This window comes from Astyanax mexicanus, chromosome 9, assembly GCF_023375975.1.
Source record: "Astyanax mexicanus isolate ESR-SI-001 chromosome 9, AstMex3_surface, whole genome shotgun sequence".
NCBI classification, from domain to species: Eukaryota; Metazoa; Chordata; class Actinopteri; order Characiformes; family Acestrorhamphidae; genus Astyanax; species Astyanax mexicanus.
The window spans coordinates 19,815,298-19,839,824 of NC_064416.1; the positions used below are offsets into that span (position 1 = coordinate 19,815,298).

At 38.9% G+C, this 24,527-nt stretch overlaps 1 protein-coding gene across 1 annotated transcript in view; it reads right to left on the reverse strand.

Annotated features, from left to right (window-relative positions):
- Positions 1-24,527, reverse strand: part of cdh13 (cadherin 13, H-cadherin (heart)) — a 589,258-nt gene that overhangs the window by 206,935 nt on the left and 357,796 nt on the right. Inside the window, exon 7 of the mRNA XM_022679628.2 lies at positions 2,013-2,191. Within this exon, the coding sequence (XP_022535349.2) occupies positions 2,013-2,191 (179 nt within the window). The remainder of the gene's footprint in view (positions 1-2,012; positions 2,192-24,527) is intronic.

A 24,527-nucleotide genomic window follows, 5' to 3' on the forward strand; every position in this document is an offset into this window, starting at 1 on the left:
CGCACTGCTCTGTGGCAAAGTGTTCTGGCACTGGGGAAACAATTGAACCCAGTAAGGGTTAGTTGCATTCATTGGTGCGGCTAGTGCATGCAGCCTAAAAGCACCTGTACTGTAAGTGGTGCTATACAGAAACCAGTTTGCATTAAACAATCAAACACACATTGCATGCATGCATTTCTTTGATGTGCACTTGCAACTGATGAGCACTGACATGCCTGCATGTGCATGCTAATGTTTATCTCATGCGAGTTATACACTGTTCCAGCTGACAGGTTTTCTACCGGCCTTGTCGGACACAGCCGATACTGGTGGCTAAGTGTGTATAACCTCAATTAAACCATGCTCTAAGTGTCTGACAACAGCTAATATTCCTCTTCCAGCAGCGGGCCGAATTGATGTTCCTGCATTCGTCACCCCACTGAAAAAGCAATCATACTGTTGTCTCGCGCTGGTTAGGAGACGCCAAAGCGCTGCCTGCAGTCGCTCCTTAGCATTCGCCACTAACACCACTCTCTTTTTAACCACCACGTCCTCCTCCCATTCTGCTCCGTACTTTGTTCTACGGTCTACACAGCCACAGTGATAGCTCAGATAAAGCATCTGCTTAAAAAGGTGTCTTAAGGGTAGATAATACAATAATAAATCCACTAAAGGCCAACATCTTAAACACATACTCCTAGAAATCCATGTGCCAGAATGGGTTCTCTGGAGCGACGCCAAAGAGGAACCTTTCAACTGTGGTGGTCTGCAAACGTGGTCTGCATTGAGAGACATCCATTGAAAGAAAGAAAAAAAAAAAAAGTAGTCTTTTAAATCATCACTCAAGTACACTCTTTTTGGTACACTGATTTTTTTAAGAGTGCAGGTAAATGAATGAATGAAGTTACACTTATATAGTGCCATTCTAGACATCCAAGGACTACTCAGCACTCATACACACACACACACACACACAGCCAGTCAGCCAATCCTGCACAACATACTCTCAACTGGAAACGACTGTCCACCTGCAGGACTGCATTAGGCCAGATCAACAAGCCAATCCATATCTGAGCATACAGTCAAACACACATTCACACACATACATACTTACACCCACACCCACACCAGGACAATTCAGAGCATCCAATCCCCATCAGGAGAACATGGAAACCACTAAGCCACCATGAAAAATTAAAACCTACACACTCTGGAAAAAATAAGACACCTGATTCAGGAGTGGCATAAAGTTATTTAAAAGCAGTGTGTAAGACTGGTGGAGGAGAACATGCCAAGATGCATGAAAACTGTGATTAAAAACCAGGGTTATTCCACCAAATAATGATTTCTGAACTCTTAAAACTTTATGAATATGAACGTGTTTTCTTTGCATTGTTTGAGGTCTGAAAGCTCTGCATCTTTCTTGTTTTTTCAGCCATTTTTAATTTTCTGCAAATAAATGCTCTAAATGACAATATTTTTATTAGGGCTTTGGGAGAAATGTTGTCTGTAGTTTATAGAATAAAACATTATTTTACATATACCTATAAATAGCAAAATCAGAGAAACAGATTCAGAAACTGAACTGCTCTCTTATTTTTTCCAGAGCTGTAGTTGCTACAAAGGTTCCTTTGGCCTCTTTAACCTTCTAGTTTTACTATATAGTTATTAATCCCATTGCAAAAACTATTTAGGAGCCCCCCAGGGTTCAGTTTTAGGGCCTATTAAGGTAAATATGAGAGTAAGCTAGTTATAAAAGTGAAATAATGAAGTGAGTGCTTATGTACAAGGTGTAATAAGGGGTTAAGCAATGCCATATAATAACCATAAAGAACCACTTTTGTAAAGATTTTTTAAAAGTGGATGCTAGAAGTGATTGATCTATGGAATTCCTTTGTAAAAAATACCTTTGTATAGAACTTTGTTCTTTGTAGAACTTTTTAACAGTGTTTTCTGTTATAATATGTTTCATATGTTAATGTGTAGGAAAACAGATTATTCCAAAAAACAAGCAGATAAGTAAAAGCTGATACCTCTCTGTCCAGCTGTGAGGGTGAGATGACGGTGATGATGTCGCCTCTCTCCGGGTCGATGTAGAACATGTTGGGCGAGGGCTTCTCAGGCGATTGTCTCAAAATGATGTAACGCAGAACAGCATTGTCTGTGTTTGGATCGTCAGCATCTAAAGCAGTCATGGTCATCACTGTGGTGCCTAGAACCAAAACAACAGCAGGTTTTAAATTATCACAACTAAAAAATACATCTGTAAAAAAAATACACCTGTGAAAAGTAGCTATGCTTTTCAGCAGAAATATATATGAATATTTACATCACTTATTAATCTAATAAATTGCAATTATATGTACAGTACACTTTATCCTGTATTTCCCAACAGGAATGAATAGAGTGCAAAGGTTTGTGCACGCTTCTGTACGTCACAATGATGTAAACACAGTCGGAACACCCAACCAACCACCTTAGGGACCACAGCAACCACTTGTCAATATCACTACAACCAACTGGCAACCCCAAAATGACCATGCAGCAACACCCTAGCAACTGCCTGGAAGTGGAAACCACATAAGCAGGGCAACAATTCTACATTTTCTTCAGAAAAGAAACATTTCTGGTTGATTTTAAACTCGTCTTTGCCCTAAAATGCAAAGAAAATTTCCTTTTATTACATTATAGCTGGGACAAATTATAAGAAGTATCTCCCTAAAATTAGGTTAAAAAATGCTTAAAAATAGAATCATACTGTATTTACCTTTAAAAGAAAATACTTGAAAAGTTGTCATAAAAAAATCAGCAACAGTAAAAGAAGAAAAAAAAATGGCTGCTGTGCCATTTTTGTGTGCACCCAGTTTTATGGAAAGAGCAGATTACACTATTGATCTCTGTATCTCCTATGAACACAGATTAATTACTTATAAACTGAATTAAAAAAAAATAAAAATCTGAGTGTAATCTGTTACATTCACCCTGGTCTTAAGATGCATGCTCTTGTATGAAAGTTTAATTCTGGCAGGGAGGCAGAATTGGGCACAGCACCTGTTAAAACAACTCACAAAATTGACAAAAAAGTCACTCAATTTTAAGTATAGGAAGAAATAGGTCTCCAAACTGCAGTGTAAAAACAATACTAACTAGACCTGATTACGGTCCTGCTCTCCCAGTTACTGATTACAAACACCTGTCCACCTGTGTATATATACCCCTTACTTCTGTCTCACCCCTGCCAAGTATTGCACCTAGTTCTCTAGCTCTCATACAATGTGTTTCCTTGTTGACACTGCTGTGGACTTTCAGGTGTGAAAATGCCCTTAAACTAAATTTGTTTGGGTGCTTAAACATTTGCAATGCAATAAACTTGACTGTTGTATGTCATATTTAGGTTGTCTTTATACTGGCCATCTAAATAACTATGTTGCTTTCTTTGAGAAACAGAAAAAACACAAAAAAACAAATGACAGGTAATATGAATTACTGGCAACTTGTAAAATGTACCATTAGAACAAATTCTAATACACATCAGTAAAGAACAAAAGTAGGATAAATTTCTTGTTTTCACAGCTGTAATCAATATCTTTTGCGATGGTTAAAAGAACACAGGTTTGGGTCTTGTGGATGTGCTTCAGGCTTTGCACATAACACACTTGATTTAACTTAATGAAGTATTGATTAGCTGGTATTGAATGGTAAATAGGACTACTGGACTGCCCCGGGAAGTGCGAGGTCTGGAGGTGGTTAAGCTCACACGCTACACCACACATAAAATCACAATCAATGTACTGCATTAATGCTTCATTCTATTTATTCTAATGTTTTTCTAAGACAGTAAATGTTTAGTACCCTGATAAACTGCCACCTCAGGTGACCTACGACTACAACTTCTGTACAGCACTGTCTCTAAACCTCTCCTGCAGTTAAAAAGAGTTACTGAGATGTTCCAGAGTCCCAGCTGATGACCTGACCTCCTCGCCAGTGCTTGGTCTATCCTCACCCCAGCATCCTCTGAACCACTGTTTCAGCTCTGCGGTCAGAAAGATACAATATACCTGACCTGCAGAGGTCTCGGGGATGACCCGTCACCCTGGACTGTGTATGTTTTGGGAATTTAACCTTTTTTTTGTCTCAGAATTTAAGAACAGAAAATGGACACTGATCCTTATCAGATTTTTGTGCCCAAATACATTTATGGAAAAGTTTTTGGGAATTGGGAAAAAGGAAAACCACCTGTTTTCTGATTTATGATTTTACATTTGAAACAACAACCACAAAAAAAATAATAATAATAATAAAATACTTGCTTTTAATCTATTCATCATCTTTTACTTAGCAGAAGGCAACCTGGCACTGAAAACTATCTTCCAAAGAAGAGAAATGGGTAACAAAGATAGTCAGTGATTTCTAATTTGTTAGCTGGTAAAACATTGCAAATATTTAGCCTTAAGTGTTTAAATTTAGCTGTTTTATGCTTTTAAAGTTCAAACGATGGAAAACAACAAACTGCAACCACAATACTTACACAATAAATACATTTTTACTACAGTTATTAGAGTTTAAAACCATAATGCCATCGCTCACGCATCTTTCTCCAGCACTAAGCACCAGTTGATATCCAAATACATATCCATACATATCTTACAGTTGCTTTGGCATCACCGGGTCACATTTTGAGAAATTTATATACTGGGCACCCTATTGAGTCAAAAGTCAACCGAAAGGAATATGACACTGGGATACCCCAGCTAGTAATGGGTAGGCTTTCTTTAAGGCTATGTTCAGATCATGGCCATTTCTTTAAAGATTCTCATGCAGATGTTTTTTGATTCGATTTATTAATTACTTGTTTTGTCTGGAATTTTTCAGAGAGCCTTAATATAAGTTGATAAAATACATAATCACATAAAATGTTCAGTTAAATATAAGCATGGTTTAGTGAAATAGAAGTCATATAAGAATGTAAGGTTGTGGTATTCATTTTTGTAATAATAATAATAATAATAATAATAATAATAATACTTTGAAAGTGAAACTGCAGCTGAACTGACCAATGTTTTGGTAAATGATGAGGCTGTGATAAATTCCAATTCCTGCCAAAATCCTTCACGAGCCATCAAAACACAACAATAAGGTTTACCCCATTTTCCATATTCCTATTTGAAAAAAAATACAAACAACATCATTGTCAGATTTCTTTTTTATTTATTCTGAAATAAAAATCAAATGGCCAAAACGTGAACTGACCCACCACCCGCTCCCTCTCATATCTATCCTGAATGCGTCAAGCCACTTGCAGAAGTGAGCTGCAAACGATGCCAAGGTGTCGGCTCCGCTGACCGGGTGCGGGCCACAGAGAAGTCATAGCCATCCTTCACAGTTAATGGGCTCTAGCAGTGCCCGTAATCTTTAATGTTCACTTTTATTACACTCGTCCACCCAACATAAAGTCTGCAGCAGCTCAGAATGAAGGAGGGAAAGGAGGGAATATGGAAAAACTTGGTGAAAAATAATTATGACTATCTTGAGTAAATGGGGAAAGGCAATTAGAGGCGGAGAGGACGGGGTGGGCCTCTCTCCTGCGGTTGTTGTTAGGGGAGAGGAGACATTAGCAGGCAGTAAAGCAGTGCACCTCTAATGATTAATTACAGACACTGAGATGTGTGCAAGGACTCTCTGGTGACATCAGCAGCCATGCTGAGCTGTTCCACTTCACTGTTCAGTCAAATCAAGCTAAAAGGCACTCACTTCCTGTCTCTCGCTCTCGCGCCCTCTCTCTCTCTCTCTCTCTTACGCAAACACATCCTGTTCTGATGTGACAATAGCACCCAATGTGATATCATAATGGCCATCATGATGTCACAATCATTCAATCATATCACCTCATTCTAATGTCACCCACTGTGATGTGACGATGTCACTTCATTGTGGTATCACAATGTCACCTTATTAAGATGTCATAAAGTTAAGTGTGATGATATAATGGGAAATGTGATGTCATAGTTACTAATGTGATATCACAAAGACTGATGTTATCCCACTGTAATTTCACAATGACCATCGCAATGTCACAATGTCACCCCAATGTGATGCCACAATGGCCACTGTGATGTTACAATGTCATCCCATTGTGATAATACAGTGTCACACACTGTGATGTCATAATGGCCATTGTAATGTTATAAAGTCACTTATTGCGATGTCATAACATCCATTGTGATGTCACAATATCACCCCATAAGCAAAACTGTCTTACGAGTTTTGTTAAACAAATCACTTCTGAGGATGATGATATATGATGATATATGAAAATTTTGATAAATGAATGATTGATGTTTTCTGGTGCATAAAGGCTTACTCAGTATCAGTCAGTAACACAAGATAAGCAATGCTAAGAAAGTCGTATTAGAACCTAATCTGTACTAAACTGTATTTTGTGCATGCTGTGATAATCACTGTATTACAGTGCCAAGCAAACAGCAAGATTTTATTTTTATTCTTCTCCAGGAGCTTCTCACCTTCACTAGAGAGAGAAAAGTGAAGGTCACCGCTGATAGAAAATACACTGGGGATAAGTAATGCTTATCCATATCACTGATATGTGTTTTCAGTCACATTCATTTACATCAGTATTCAGCTCGGAGTGTGTAGACTTTAATATACTGGCCTGAGCACTGATATGTAATTTGCAATGCTGGCTCTGAGCTGAAAATAACCACTACAATATTCCCCTTCTAGGCAAACCAAAGTGCTGTTCAATTAAATTGTGTGACTGTGTAAATTCACCAGGAATGCGTGTCTGGAATGCATCCAGCTTTGCACCAGAAGAGGCCTAGTGTTTAGATAATGTAAAATCTCAGAATTATGAATTACACAGTATATGCATTATGTTACTGTAAATACCATCAGCCAGGCCACTAGGGAACTAAAAGACACCTGTTCTTTTTTATTCATTTTTTTTATTAGTTTCATGTATTTCCCTTCAGATGGCTCTGTGTCTGCTCTTTAGCTTAATCAGATAATTTTCACAAGACCTATCTGCTTAAGTCCTTGTGTGAGACAAATTCTCTGCAAATCCGCGGGTACTTAACAGCTAAATCACTTCTAACATTTAAAGAATCATCCTCCAGTGCTGTAACTATTTTTGAGCTCATCATGCTAATCAAATGGCCGAGCTAATCTCCATTAGCGGCTTTTCCGCACTCAGACGTTAATAAAGTTGGTAATTATTGCTACGTTAACCTGTCTCCAGAGTTACTCTCATAAAAATCAAGAGTGCTCGGAGGCATTTAGCACGTGTCAATACGGCCCATGACAAAGCCATCAACTTCCATCAGCACACACATAAATCAACCAGCACATCTAATTGGTTAATGGGAGCGGCCAGCGAGCGAATGCAAATCACCAACCTGCAATTAGGAGGCAATAATTTCAAAGCTGGGCACAATTCCGGGGCTATTGTCTTCCTTTATGAACTCCATATTCTCTGCGGGTGCCAAGGCAGGATCAATGTTAACTGCATCGGACGGTTTAATGGGAGGACCTCCGAACGACTACCCATGAACCTGTGGGTCTCCATTACTGTATTATCAGCTCTGCTCATCTTATCTGCGGTATGAGATCAGGACGGGTGAGATCAGCCTCCGTCTCCCTGTCTCTGTATATGAGCTCGTGAACAGGACGGTGAAATGGAAAATGTCTCATCAAATGCCTGACTAGAGCGGCTAATTTAATATCGGGCACTTCGCCTGCGGCTAACACTGCATTAACTATCTCTGCATTCTTAAATGATTTCATAATGCTGCACTAAAACATCCTCAAAGAAGGTGGGAATGTTTTGAGGCCATTATTTTTGGTTGCTAATAATGGAACTGTCTTCACAATAGCAATCAGAAGACAGTAGGGGGTCTAGTTTAAAACAAGTTTGCCATTTTGGACCACTCCATCAGCATGTAATGATTTGGGAGGAGACTGTAAGAGAGGGGAGGAACATGGAGGACTTTGGGCTGCAGTTCAGGTGGAAACGGATTAGTGGTGAGTAAAACAGGGAACTGAAAAGCCTTTATATCTGTGGCGCCGAGTGGTCCAGCGGTCTAAAGCGCTGCCACTATGAGCGGGAGGGGTAATGTCTGCAGCAAAGGGCGTCTGTGAGCTGATGTTTCGGAAGCGAGTTGCTGCGTTTTCCTCCAAGTGCACTGGCTACTCGGCAATGCTGCATCAGCAGCAGCTCGAAAAGAAGTGGTGGCTGACTTCACATGTACCAGAGGAAGTGTGTGCTGGTCTTCACCTTCCTGGTGTGTTGGGGCATTACTAGTGAAAGGGGGAGTCCTAATGAGTGGATTGGGTAATTGGCTGGACAATTGGGGAGACAATGGGAACAATTAGAAATACAATTATAAAAAAAAAATATATATATATATATATACATATATATATATATATGTATATATATATATATATACACACTGTTTCAATCTTCATTTGCTACCTACCTTTTGAACTATAGCTATAAAGTGCTTTGGTTCATTGAGGATCTTTAGGTGAGATGGGTAGACCCATATATCTGGAGTTTGCTAAGCAGTACTGGGACCACATACTTTGGTCAGATGAGACCAAGACAGAGTTTTTTTTGGCAACAAACACTCATGCCTATTGTGAAGTTTGTGGAGGATCTGTGATTTTGTGGCCTTGTTTCTGTTCCAAAGGCCCTGGGAACCTTTTTAGAGTGCATGGCATCATGAACTTTTTGAAATACTAGGGCATTTTAATCAGAATCTGGTTGCTTCTGGTCAAAAGCTGAAGATGTGTTGTCACTGGGTCTTTCAGCAAGACAATGACCTTAAACATGTGGCCGAATCTATCTAAAATGGTTCACCAGACACAAAATCAAGCTGCTCCCATGGTCATCTCAGTCCCCAGACCTCAACCCAGATTATCATGTGTATATTTCCCCCAACTGAATGAATGCATTTGAATGGAAGGTTAAATTGTCCTTTTTACATTATTTTTTATATTTTAAAGAAATATATTAGAAGCATAAGAACGCATCTGAAAAAGGGCTGCCAATAATCTTGGAGGGTAATGCGGCCCTTACACAACATTAGGTAAATGCAACACATAGTTATTAGACTAGGGACCCTAGTTAGCTAACATTAGACAAGTAGTTGGATTCAGAGATAAGAGGCTGCTTAAAAAAGCTGAGATTTCATTACAAAAGACGCAGGTTTTATTGTAATGCAGCATTTAATGATACAGTAAAGTAATACTTTAGAATTAGAGGTTCCATATTTCACACAAAACAAAGACTACCAATTGCAGATCACAGACAGATGAAGGACGCACAAACCCACCAGTTTTAAACAGTGCAAGATAGAAGATGGTTTCCTGTTTGAGGATCCTACATGGTTAAAGGATGTGACCATGTCTGAACCAGGTAAATGTGGGATTTATGTGCCACTAGTTTGGGAGGAGGAGCTCCAGGCATGTTTCTCCTCACTAAACTGTGTAATTTCATAGCACCAAACAAGCAAGCAACAATTACATTCTTAGTTAATCCAAGGGTTTAGTGTAATCAGAGAGCCAAACTCCACACATCCATCCATCTGCATGGAAAGAATGACAGATTATTAGTTAATTCTTGCCCAGAGCCTCCTATCTAGAGAACAGATGTTAGCTCCCAGCACAGAGGCACAGAGAGTTCTGGAGTTTACACTTCACTGGAAAAAAGATGGCACGCCTGTGGTCTTCACTGCTGTATGCCTAATGTGTGATGGATAATAATGCATGAAACCTCAACCCAAATTAAAACTGTTGGCCTTTACGCCAAAACCGGAACTACACTGGAAGCCATGGAACCAGCGGGAACTGTCTGGCTTCATTACACTCAGCTGTGCACCAAACTCGATAGACTTGCCTAAAGTCATGGGATAGCAGTATTCAAATTTTTCTCCCACGGTAGACAGTGCAATGAGTAGTAATGATTGTGGCCGGTGACATCTGGCTAGAACTGTCCATGCAAACCGAAATCAGATCCATATTCAATACAAGAGGTATATTTTCCATCTGCTTGACTGGACTCCACTTATCACCTTGCTGAGATTTGAACATATTATGTCCTCATGCTTGATGAGCAGCAGCTAGACTGCATGAAAACTCTCAATCTGAAAAGCTACTAAACTACTCTGTGTTTTAATTCATCTTATAGTTCTTTTTTTGCTTTGCATAAGACAAGAGATCATTGTAATAGTAAAAGTTCTAATGTTTAGATGACAATAAACAATAAAAATAGTCTGAGAATACTGGGAATATGCCATTAAGAGCATTACCACCCACAGTGGACAGTACACCGGTAATGATGGTAATCATAGTGACTAGACTAGACCAGAACTGTCCATGCAACACCACAACCAACGTGCAATAAAGAACATTTATCCCCATCTGCATTATTGAACTACCCCTATCATATGACCTCCTTCAACTGAGAATTGAAGTCTTGCTGAGATTTGAACCTACAATCTCCACACACTTGATAAGCAGCAGTTAGGCAATATGGCCTCTCTACAGCTGTAAAGTTACTACATTACCTAGGAAAAGGACATTTAGAGTCAGTTTAAATTCATCTTTCAGTTATTTCTACTTGACAGGAGAGACAGGAGATCGTAGGTTCAAATCTCATCAACACCACAGCCCTATATTTTCAGGAGTTTATGATAGTAGATGTTGCACCCTTCAGGTGGGAAAACAAACTTTAGATACTGGGAAAATGCCGTAACAGAATCTTTGTTTAAATTCATATTTCAGTTCTTTTTACTGCATTGACAAGAAATCATAGGTTCACATCTTATCAACACCTTCATATTTTAAGGAGTTGGAGGATAGTAAGAGCTCCCCCATTGTCACAGTAGAAGTTCTAACCATTTTTTATTTGTTTTTAACACTGTATAAAAAATACTATTATTTCATGACCTATGAAACACATTCATAGGGATCAGGGACCCATTTAAGAGTAGGTAAGTAGCAGAAAAGGCCATCCTGAATATAATTAGCCTCAAACAGCCGTTTATTACTGCAGTAATATGAAAGCTGAAGTACAGTGCATGCACAGTAAAATAAGCTAGGTCAATCTGACCGGTCCATTAGGGTTACAGGAACAAATATCAGGGACATACGTGACTACAGTTATCAACTGCCTTTCAGTTGCCTATAAAACAGTGCATTAAGAAGCTTGGCATGCTGAATGACAGTAACAGGTGCTCTGAACGTATCCAGGAAAGAGGAATAAACAGCCAGAACTGATTAATTTGTCCAAAATCGCTTATAACGCAGTGCTGTTCCACAGGAGTGCATGTTCCCGCCTCGACTGTGCCCATGTAACAACTGAGACTAGAACACACCATACTGCACTCGACTGCAATTTAACTGGAAGTGGATCGCTCTGTTCGACAGCCGTAAACAGAATCCCAGACGGCTGTCTTCTCCTCTTTTCCTTTGAGATCACTGAGGTTTAATGGTGCTACGAAATGTGAAGTTTGAGTTTTAGAGGAAACTTTTCTTCGTTTTCCTCACAGACCTGTGACATGAATTAGGAAAAATTCAACACAAAACAACCTTTAATTAAAACTTTTGTCCAATCGTTATAAAGAGAAGAATTTGGTCATCAGCCAAATACATATGCGCAATTTTACTTCTACTCAAGAGTATACAGTATATGAGCAGAGGATTTTCTTTTTTTCTTTCTCTCTGTCTCTTTCTCTTACTCTCTCACTCACTGAACTAATTTAATTTTTGAGCATTAGACTGCCTGACTGCTTTATATTTAAAAACTGTAATATTAAACTTAGATTTTGTGTTGGTAATGGTATAAACTTGGTGGTAGAGAATGGTACAGATGGTGGAAGGTGGGGTGGTAAAGTATGGTAATTATGGTGTAACTGAGGTGTGGTAAAGATGGAGGCAGCTGACGTAGTAAAGTATGGTAACGATGGTGGGCTGAATGAAATAGTGAAATATAGTGACAGCTGGTGTATAAGTGTAGCAAGTCTAATAAACATGATGGCAGCTAAGAATCAAGTATAAAAAAGATGTGGTAGTTGAGTTAGTAAAGCATGGTGGTGGGTGAAGTAGTAAAGTATGAAAAAGCTGGGGTAGCTGAGTTGGTAAAATATGGTGGCGGATGATGTAGCACAATATAAAAGAGACGGGGGAGTTGAGTTAGTAAAGCATGGTGGTGAGTGAGGTAGTAAATTATGAGAAAGCTGGGGTAGTTAAGTTAATAAAGTATGGTGGTTGATGAGGTAGTAAAGTATAAAAAGATGGGGTAGTTGAGTTAGTAAAATATGGTGGTTGATGAGGTAGTAAAGTATGAAAAAGCTGGGGTAGTTGAGTTAGTAAAATATGGTGGTGGATGGGGTAGTAAAGTATAAAAAAGATGGGGTAGTTGAGTTAGTAAAATATGGTGGTGGATGGGGTAGTAAAGTATAAAAAAGATGGGGTAGTTGAGTTAGTAAAATATGGTGGTGGATGGGGTAGTAAAGTATAAAAAAGATGGGGTAGTTGAGTTAGTAAAATATGGTGGTGGATGGGGTAGTAAAGTATAAAAAAGATGGGGTAGTTGAGTTAGTAAAATATGGTGGTGGATGGGGTAGTAAAGTATAAAAAAGATGGGGTAGTTGAGTTAGTAAAATATGGTGGTGGATGAGGTAGTAAAGTATGAAAAAGCTGGGGTAGTTAAGTTAATAAAGGATGGTGGTGGATGGGGTAGTAAAGTATGAAAGAACTGGGGTAGTTGAGTTAGTAAAATATGGTGATGGATTACGTAGTAAAGTATGAAAAAGCTGGGGTAGTTGAGTTAGTAAAATATGGTGGTGGATGGGGTAGTAAAGTATGAAAAAGCTGGGGTAGTTGAGTTAGTAAAGTATGCTGATAGATGATGTAGCACAATATAAAAATATGGGGTAATTGAGTTAGTAAAGTATGATGGTGGATGAAGTAGTATAGTATGAAAAGGCTGGGGGTAATGGAGTAAGTAAAGTATGGTTGTGAGTGAGGTTGTAAGGTATGGACAATAAAAAAGGTGGTGGTAGATGAACCAGTAAATTATGAAGGTAGCCAAGTACAATAAAGATAGTAGTTGCTAAGATAATACTGTATGATAAAGATGGTGGTAGCCAAAATAGTAAATTATGACAAAGATGGTGGTCCCTGCGGTAGTAAAGTGTAGTAAAATCAGTGATGCTTGGGGTAGTTGAGGTAGACATGGGTACAGTAGCTACAGAGGTAACAGAGGTTTTAAAATCACAGCTATATTGTAAGTATGGGGAGAAAGCAGAAGTTATTTCAATACTCATGTATTAAATTAAAGAAGTAACCAATACTGTCCCCTCCCAGAGCCTGTACAGTGTAAAGCACTGTAGCACAAGGCCTCTTCTTCTGTAGACCAGCAGCTCTTCAGTAGCAGGGCCTGTGTCACATGTAGCACATCCTCTATTACAGTCGTCTAGGGAAATCAATATGGCTCCCGGATCTCATTCACCCCAGGGAGGCCCCAGAACTGTGTGATAGGCTTTATAATGGGAAAGAACAGGGCAGAGATTGAGGCAGGATGAGAAAATGATGGAGAAGGTGTATGTGAGCGAGAGATAGAGTTAGATACCCGGCCGAGAGAGAAAAAGAGAAAGAGTTAGAGGAGGAGAGAGAATGGTAGAGCGAGGTCTGGAGGGAGCCAAGACAATGGAAGTACAACACAGGGATCAAAGTATTATCTTCAAACTTGTCACAAAGTTTGAAGTTTACAAACAGTGTGTCTGATCTTTCATCCGGAAACCTGCCAGAGTGACGCTGTTTTTTCCCCCACGCATTCACTGTGTAGCCGGATAGCGATACTAACAACACAACATCTTATTTAAAATGCTGGAGGACATAAAGATTACATGATGATTCATGTTATTTATTATTATACAGCAGCAAGCTTCAGAACAGCTTTACTGATCAGCTTCTAACTGTAATCAGAGACAGTAATGATGAGACCAGGCAATGGGTATTGATGAATAAAGTCCCGCCCTTCAAGAAAAAAGCCAATCAGCTTGCTGGTTGTGCTGAGACCAGAGAAGGGTCAGCATGCTTAAGAGAAAACTCTCAACATCCTCTCGATGTGGAGATCTGCACAAGCGCAGTATCTATAACATCCCACTAAATCTTGTTATTTCGTGCATTACGGATTCAAATGCTTTAAAGCGTTCATGATAAGTTTTTATCAGTAATGTAAAATATGTCTCTGAAATGATAATCTGACTGTCAGTTGTCAGGATTTTCAAAGACAGGAGGCTGGTTGTAATTGGAAATAAATGATCAGCTGTGTTGTAAAGATGGCTAGGAAGTGAACAGACTTGCTTAAAAGTCTGAAAGACTTTCTGCATCCCTAAATCAGAAAATATGGGACAGCATGAAAAAATTTATGAATATAATAAAAAAAAAAATCATTTAAGTGATTTAATATACTGTGCATCCATGTCTACATTTCAGGCCTGCACTTCCAAGTTAATACAGAGCAATTTATGGCTAGAAATGATGTTAAAAATAAATAAATACATATTTTTTGTATTCTCTATGCTTGAAGACATCTGGGATTGACCATCACAAAGTAGAACTGTGTTTTGTGGTCAGACAAATATTCTCGATTTCTTTTGGAAGAAATCAACACCATTTGCTCTGGACAAAATTCAATACAGACAGCTATCAGCAACAAACCAAAAAGCCAGGAGTTGTGACGTTAATGGGTTGTATTAGTACACTTCTGTGATTGCAGCCTCAGTGCAGTGCAGTGCAGTACATTGAGACCTTGGAACAACATATACTGCCTTAAACAACACTTCTTTCCAGGAACGACTATGCGTTTTTGTAGTCTACAATACAGATACCATTCAGACTCTCACAGTTCAGACAGTATAGCCTGGATATATGCAGCTGGCAAATGGACTCATGGTACATTGATGCTGTTGTGACAGTTCAATGATGGCACTCAGTATGGATCTATATAGAGGTTTCTCTCCAGAAGCCATTTCTTTTCTGTTCCTTCAGGGGGTAGTTTGAAGGAACATCAAGCAGTTAGCTTTTCATTCAGATGTTTTCACCGCCCACTTCTAGCCCAACTGTTACTGAACTAGAGCATGGTGCACTTGAGGAAATTCAGAGAGGGAAAGTTTAAGTTTGGCAGTAAATTCTACGAACATTGCCATACATGAACCTCTATACATATACTGTATTATTATACTGTCTATACTGCGAGGCAAGAAAACACTCCCTCAGAGCAAGAGGAGAAAGAAACCTTGGGAGGACTAGTCATTATACATACACATATGTTTAATATATCCATGTAAATAGCAACACGAGTAATGGAGGAAGTTCGAGTTTATATGAATTTGGATACAATCTGTAGTGGAGAGTGAGCAACTAGTCCAAGATATATTGCAAAAACTGGATGATGGGCAGCTGATCTGTGGTGGGTGATGGGGAAGTCTGGTTGAACAGGGCACAGAAGAGCCCAAGGGTCCAACATCCATTGGTATTTATCCAGACAGGTGGGCAGTCAATCACTGCTGTTTCTTAATGAAAAAAAAAGAACTAAGTATTTACCAAAACAGAGAGGTTGGCTCAGTCTTGGCTCATTTTATGAAACAGCCACTTTGGGAAATGTTGTGTTGTTGATACTTGCAGACAGTTTTCTAACACAACCTTTTCTTCAGGACGCAGATCCCTGCCAGACCTTGCTAGCTCCTGTGATTTTGGCTTGGCCATTGCCTGTACTAGTGTGTAACTGGGGAAGCTAGCTAGTGCTAGGCTAAAAGCTAACAACAGCTAAGTAAAGCACCACAGTGCTTGGGGAAAGCAATGCTTGGGTAAACCCAAGCTGTGGAAAGCTTCTCTTGGTAAAGAACAGCCGACAGCTGGGAAAAGCACCCCTTCGGGAACTGTTTAATGGGTACTGACCAAAAGCTAAACCATAGCTGATTAAGTTAGCTGATCTCTACACATATCAGCGCACAGAGAAAAGAGCAGCAGTGCTAAACACAAAGTCATAATATGTTTAAAAATCGATTACTCATCAAAAGTGTATCAATTGTGATGTGCAATAATACTTTCAGATTTGTTGATATTGAGGTGAAATATAATATTTTTTTTTAGGTCCTCAAAGGTTTTTTAGCACATGACTTGGCTGGATTACATTTTCTTAGCCTGAGAAGTAGTTTGCCATGTGTGCTCACTGTGAAACTCTACCTCACTCTACCTCACTTTACTAGACCAATTGTTTATAGTTACATGTACATATTTTCACCTAAAAATTACAAAAAGTTGTAAAAACATGTGTTTTTATTGTTTAAGAGATCCTAGAGTGCCCAAATATGTCTACATTTTAGATTTAAATTTAGGCAGAATTTAGAGATATTGTACTATATATCTGATAAATATTTGTACTTTTTTCATTCAAACTAAATATAATAGTAAAAAAAAAAACTAGATATCATTCAGTAGTATTTATTTTTGTAGATAGATAGATAGATAGATAGATAGATAGATAGATAGATAGATAGATAGATACTTTATTGATCCCCAAGGGGAAATTCTAGAAAATTAATACAATCTGGCCTGAGTTCTGTGCTAACAGCTGGACTATCAAAATAATTGGCAATGATTTTTTTTATTTTTTATTTTTTGACCTGGATTACTCACTCAAAGCCGATGGCAGGTCAATGACACCGGTTAGGTATATAAGTCAGTCCAAGTGAACTGAATGCCAGTTGAGTATCATATCTGAGCTCAGTATATGTGTGTGTGTGTGTGCTGGGAAAATGATCCAGTTTACAGCGTGGGTTTGTATGAAAGCTGTGAGTGAAGCTAATCTGCATTGCTAAGGAGTCATTGGTGCTGTTTCTCACAGTGTTACTATTTTCTTCCCTTTCCTCACACCACTATTCCTAGCCATAAACTACACTCCGGGATTGAAGTATACCCATGATTAGAGTTGCACTTTCTCAGCCTTTCCCATCTCGGTTAAACCGCATCGCTCCCAGCACAGCACGCCGTTCGCCCGCAAATCCCACTTCAAAACACAGTGAACAAATAACAGGACAGCGGTGTACGGCACTGATAATAATCGTCAGAGCTGACCCTGATTCCCGGCCCGCGGTGGTGTGTGCTGCAGCGTAAAGCCACAAAATTGCTCTCCTGCAACACCCATTCTCCTGCCTACGCAGTGTGAAGAGGGAGGAGGGGAGCAGGAGCTAGAACTTATTAATGCCTGAAGAAAGTGCCAGAAAGAAGGAACAGGGTAAGAAAAGCTGTGGATGAGGTCAGGCTGGGGATCAGGATGCAGAAAAAAGAAGCAGTGACAAGCAGCGAGTCAATCAAAGGCCTGAAGACAATTTGCCGTCTTTCAATATTTGAATTTTTGCAGTTCTGCCTTTGAATTATTAAAAAAAAAACAATCTGCAAAGCTTACTAGTTTTCTAGTACATTATAGTACATTACAATGAAATATTGAGCTTAATGATTTATTTTATCCGTACTTTTTCTGGGGCAGAACGATTTACACCATACATTTCTTAGAGAAAATAATACAGAAACAAAAAATGCTAATTTATGTATTAATTTTTTTGTTGGTCTTTTCTGGAATCAGAAACTTAATATTATACAAACAGCACACCTAAAATTTGGTTAAATGTCCCTTTAGCAAGTTGACCCTTGACCAGAAGCTTTTAGTAGCCCTTAACAAACTTTTCTCAGAATTCCGCTTGGACCACGTTTGACCACTCTTCTTGGCACATTTTTAGCATATTTATGATTTTCCTGGCACAAATACAACTTTTAAGCACAGTCCACATATTTACAACCAGTCTAAGGTCATGACTTTTGGACGACCTTTCCAAAAATGCAATGTTAGCATGCATTATCTTTTCTGTAACAAAATCCCAAATGTTTAAGGTAATTGTCCTTTGGGAACACCAAAATTCACAACACCTAAAAGTTACAACAGTTGAGCTGATAGTTTGAGGTTGTGTTAAAGAATTCTGTAGAAGTCTATCCACGTTTCCTAATATACAAATTCCAATGTCAAGCAAACATCCCCAGAGCATGTTATTACTGTTATTACTACTGGTGAAGTATTTCAGCATCTCACTTCCACACAGACAGCTTTGGAAACAAAATAAGATACCATTTAAAAAAATAATGAGTTTCTTTGATTTTTACCAATTTAAAAACCTCTAAAACCTCTTTGCACCAGGAGTGGCATAAAGTTATCCAAAAGTAGTGTGTAAGACTGATGGAGGAAAACATGCCAAGATGCATTAAAATTGTGATTAAAAAACAGGGTTATTCCACCAAATATTGATTTATAAACTTCATAAATGACAATATTTTTATTTGGAATGTTGTCTGTGGTTTTAGAATAAAACAACAATTTTCATTTTACTCCAACATTCCTATAAATAGCAAAATCAGAGAGACTGATTCAGAAACTGAAGTGGTCTTCAGTGCTGTATCGTGCAGCTTGGGACATTGAATGGGACATTATTGACCATCTGATGACACCACAGAACCATCCCACAAGCACTTAACATAATAGCAACCGCCTGGAATACCAGAGCAACGTCCAGGGATTCCATGCCAATCACATGGCAACACCATAGCAACCAACTAACAACATAATAGCAACCACATGGAATATCATAGCGGCAATAAAGCGACACCTTAGCAACCATATAAAAATCACGGAACAACTCTATATAGCATCCACATAGCAAAATCTTAGTTTTACAGCAATTTTGTAGCATTTTTAGTTGGAATCAGTTTGCATGTTTTTGCATGTTATTCAACTTTTCTAGTCTAAAATGTAGTCATCAAATGTCAGAAAAGTTTTGACTGGCAGCATAGTGTGAAAACAGAGGACAGTGTGTGTGTGTGTGTGTGTGTGTGTGTGTTTCAGAGGGATGAGCAGGCAGCAGGCAGCAGCAGCAGTGTTAAGGAGCATGTAATTGCCCCTGGTTGAATAGAGGTGGTCCAGTGCCCCGGGGCACAGTGACAGCCGCCCTCTCCACCCCTCCGCCTCTGTGGCCTGTAATTCAGAAATGAAACCTTATCCCTCCTTTCCCTTCTCTAGCCTGCCTCCTTCCCTCCCTCTCTGCATCCCCCCTGCTGCTCTCGCGCTCTGGCTAGCTCTCTCGCCGGAGCGAGCTGTTCCCGAGTCTGACATTGCTTCCTCTGCAAAAAACATGCAGTGCAAACACAGCTAAGACAAGGCCACCCCTCCCTCTCACAAACCCGGGAGCAAAAAAGGGCAGCGGGCATCGGCCAGCAACCCGCCAGAGACCAGAGACATGGAGGAGACTCTCCGGCGTCCGATCACGCATCGCACTTCACACGTACGCGACACACGCCGGTTTATTCACTTATCAGCCCATCTCTTGTTCCTCTTCGCAATGCAGAACCACATGACTGCAGCCACATGCTGACCTTGACAGATTCCAGCGAAAGCGTGAACACGCACAACAATGGCGGCAGATTAGGATTCACCACTGCCTCCGCTTCTCATTAACAATGCTTTGTGTATTAATTTGCTCTTGAGTGATTTTCAATTATATCGAGTACACATAATATTATGCCCATTATTGAAAACAAGGGACTTATGCCAGGCAAATATGTACAAATGGAAGAGATGTGTAACGGAGCAAATGTAATGGAATGACATTGTGTCTAATTAAACAATAAAGAACATTGATGCTGGGGGAAAAAAAGACAGGTAACAGTTAATGGATCCGAGTGTCACTGTACACACAAACACACACACACAATCTTGGTTCAGTTCACACCACAGTTTGCTGTGAGTTCAGTACAATGACAACAAAAACAAGTAAAAATCACCCAAAGGCATGAAGGTAACCTAGATTTATTCTCATGTTCAGACAGTTTTACATGTTATGGCTGAGGGATCGGCTCATACGCTACACAATGTCAACCTACTGCTGAACCAAACTGACCATGAACCAACCAAGACATGTGGACCATGCATTACTTGTGTAATATGGGTTACATCAAAATGTGGTGCCACCAGGGGTAGAGTAAAACGGCTGGGCCATGCTTTCACAAAGGGACTTTATTTTAATGCAGAGGAAGAGAAAAAAAGAAAGAGAGGTAAATAGAGAGAGAGAGAGAGAGAGACAGAGAGACAGATAATTCCACTGACAGAGTCTCTTATCCATAATCCACCCCAACACCAGAAGGGTGAATAAGTCAGGATCACTTCTAGGATACCATAGCTACCACCTAGCAATTCCACAGCAACAGACATACAATGACTAAACAACTTGCCATTGTTTTAACAGCCTGTTGAAACAGCCTGTAGTGTGTAAATGATAACAGGCTGGATGTGTTACTGCATAAAAACCCTGTTTGGAATAGGATGGAATACAGTAGAATGTTGAGGGGAAAAATGGCATAAAAACGTGGAGTTATGTATATAACTTTTTGGGAGACTGAACCACGCCCTTACTCCTCCTCCCACTCTCCTCCCTATATAAACCGTCACTTCCTGAACAACCTCACACCCACCTCCTCCCCATCTTCCTTCCTTTCATTTCTCCCTTTCTTTTCCTGTTTCTCTTCGTGTGGGGGGGCTTCAGCTTCACGCTTTTCCAACGAAGCTGCCCCGAAGTCCACCCCAAATACTCTGAATTCGCCCCCCCCCCTTCTTCCTCTCTGTCCAGTCAAGGGTGTGGGACAATACTAGCAAATGGTATATTTTAGTAACTACACTGCAAACAGAACAGTGAGGAATATTCAAGCATAGTCGCTGTCCAACGAAAAACAAGTAAATCCATTTTTGTCAATTTTTTGTTTACTACATACTTTAAACGCACAATTTGTCCCTGAAACGTGTTTTTACATTGACTTTCACTGAAAGTTAAGAAGTTTGTTTCTCTCCTTTAACCCCTTAACAGGCCAGGATTTTTGTCAATTGTCTGCCTGACATTAAACCACTAAATGTCTATTCAAGAATGACATTAAAAGCTTAAATGTTTGGTATGGAACATTACTGAAAAGCATAATTGCAATTGAAAATATATTCAAAAAAATATTTGCTGCTTTCCTGACACTTTCTTGAACTTTATTTTAAAATCAATATTTTCCTAAATACAAATCAAACAGTTTATGCTCTCCAAACCTTTAGTTTCGTTATGTTTTTCTAGTTTTTAGGTCTATTTTAAAAAATGCAGAATTTGGGTTAATTCCTGTTACTGATCTGGAATTATTACGTGGAGTATAGAAGGCAGCTTCTCCAAGTGTCAAAGCCCCCAAATTTTCAGAATGTAAATAAGTTATTTTACTGCAATTCCACATGGCTTTGTATCACCTACACCTGTAGCGCGTATACGGGACAAGGCATTTTTAAGGGGTAAAGTTGCTGCTTAGAGAGGCATTTATAGGGGTGGGAGGTGGTGATTAGATCCATCTTAAGCGTGCCCTGTGGAATTGTAATTTGTTTGGAATTGTAAAATCTGGCTCTATGTGATAATCATCGATCTTTGTCCACTGCATAACAGATTCACCCAAAGTGTACCATATCTATTCTCTGTGCAGCTGCTTCTACTGAAAAGAGATACTACGTATCATACTACGTAAAGTTACACCCCTACACACAGCTAAAACTACCAACATGTGAAGAACAGTATGAACAGTGTACAGTATGTACAGTATACAGTATATGTGTGTGTATGTGTTTTTAAGTGTTGTGTCAGAGACCGAGTGTGAGTACTCCAAATCTAAGTGGGGGAAAAAAGTAATTATCACCTCTGTGGGAGCCTGCTGTGTTGATTAACTGTTTTTTAGATGCTGCGTCTGCTGTGAAGCTGCAAGACTCTGCATAAACATCAATAAAATGCACGGCATACCTACTGTATCTCAAATGAGCTCAGTTTTATATTGTACCTCTTGTAATTTTACACATATCACAATCCAGCTTTACATAAACAGTGTATTAAACGCACCCAAAAAAAAATAAAGTGTATAAATCCTAACCTGAGCCCTAACATAACATGAATATGAACACAATAACAAATCTGACGTAAATATAGATTTACACTCCCAGAGCTCTTTATTAGGGCTGTGTGGAGCCTCCTTTGCTCTCAAAGCAAAGCCTTTATTCCACTACGTGCTGGAAACATTCCTTTGAGATACGCTACAATACGCATCCATCTACACAGACATTTACCACCCTGTTATTACGCCTCAGAATGAAACACACTGGTTTTACTTTTACAGTGGGATCATGTGAGAAAATGAGAGGGAACAACTAAGCAAAAAATGGCTTTGTTGGCTGGTTTATGGCAGCAGTGAGGTCTCCAAGTAGCAACATACTGTATTACAGTATAAAGTGGATATTCTGGGTAGTTTTGTATGGTAGGTGTCCACTTACTATTTTGCCTCTATACTTTCCTATTCGTTTCAATAAAGAAAGCTGTTGTGTCGCATTGCATCTGACAAAGGGTATGCTGGTATTCCTAAATTTCCTACGGGATAAATAAAGTATCTATCTATCTATCTGTCTATCTGTCTATCTATCTATCTATCTATCTATCTATCTATCTATCTATCTATCTATCTATCTATCTATTTATGCATAGAGAGAGAGAGAGAGAGAGAGAGAGCATAAAAAATTCTCCACTGACCAAGACTCTTATCCACCCCAACACCAAGAGGCTAAATATTACTGCCCATAAGCCCTTTGCACAGTTAGCACCACCACAGAAACATTCTAGGATACCATAGCAACCACCACCTAGTAACTCCACAGTAACAGACATGCAATGACTAAACAACTTGTTATTGTTATGACTAGGATGGAATACAATAGAATGATGAAAAGAAAAAAAATGGCATAAACTGTAGATTTAGATTTAGTAACTTCACTCCAAACAAAACAGTAAGAAATACCCAAGCGTACTGTTGCTGACAATGAAAAACAAATATCTCCATTTTTGTTCGATAGGTGTTACACTTTCCTATTCATTTTAATAGAGACAGAGATGCTGGGGTTTTCTTGCCTCTAGCCAATCAGACAAAGAGTATGCTGGTATGTTAAAAAAAAAAAAAAAAGATGGAGGAAAAACTAACAACTGCAGTGTCTGGATTAATAGAATTAAATTAGCATACAATAAACAAAATCTTCTAAAAAAATTAAATTGCTTGCATTCAGCTTGTTTGGTTTCATCGCATTGCATTAAGAATATGACAAGCCCAAGAACTCAAGCACATCAAAGTGCATCGAAGTGTATTGTACCACATCAGTTAGTACCTTTATTCACTGTCCCAGATTTAAGCTTTCACACTAAAAGCTGAAAATTCACTGCTGCCGTTTCAAACACATTGTTTATAAAGGGATCCAGACTGTGGATAAGGTCTTAGCTGTGTGAACCTCAACAGTAAACAGAGCCCCCTGGCACTGTGGCAGGTGCGCACGGTCATGTGAGGTTCAAATGCTCAGAACTTTTGCCTAGTACACATTGGTCAAGTCTCAGTATGGCCAGGAGGATAGCAATGGGTCTTAACTTAGCCTTGAAATAGTCTCAAAGTTAAAAAGAGTGTCGGCGATCCACCAAAGCAAGATCACGCACTGTGAGTAACCGGGTTTAGGGGCGGAGTGGGCAGGCTAGTGAACAATCATCAGGCTAGTCAACAATCATCATTGTAATAGTAATCATGATAAGTAGATACTTAAAATAAAAATATATGTAAGGCTTATTAATATATATATATATATATATATATATATATATATATATATATATATATATATATATATATATATATATTATAAGCAATACAAACTTAACTTTTTTTGTGTGAGAAAAAAAACTATATTGTGTGAGAAATTGAGAGTGTTTTACAGTAGCCGTGTGCACAGAAGCTGTACGCTGTTTTCATGCAGAGAAAGACAACCTTCTATCTGTAGAACAGTGTAACATTTTGGAAACGTAGACCTTTTTCTTACTACAGATAAATCCACTATATTTTTAAACATTACCTTATGTATAGACCACAAATTAAAGTCTTGTTAAAGAAGAAAATTAAGGTGCTATTAAAAGACGCCACTAATGTCTTGAAAAATACTTTCCATAGTATCAATCATGTAAGTTTCAAATGATATTACCACTTTAGTGTTCACACTACAATAACAATGTGATCATATGCATCTCTGAACACTTTCAAATGAGGTTTGAGTGATCGGAATATGATGCATCCTTAAGACATGCTGTATCCAATACACATCTGTACTTAACATTGCATTGCCCAGGACACATGGTTAATGCTAGGTGTGAACAGGATTTAAGAGGTTTAGAGAAACTTCCAGTGTGATTAGTCCCTGTTTACTGCATGTTAAGAGTGGCTGGTGTTTTCATAGGGTGTGGGGAAAAAGCAATAAAAATAAGTTACAAGGTCTTATATGACAGTGACAGTAAATAATCATAGTGAACTGAACCATAAACCTGGTTCTC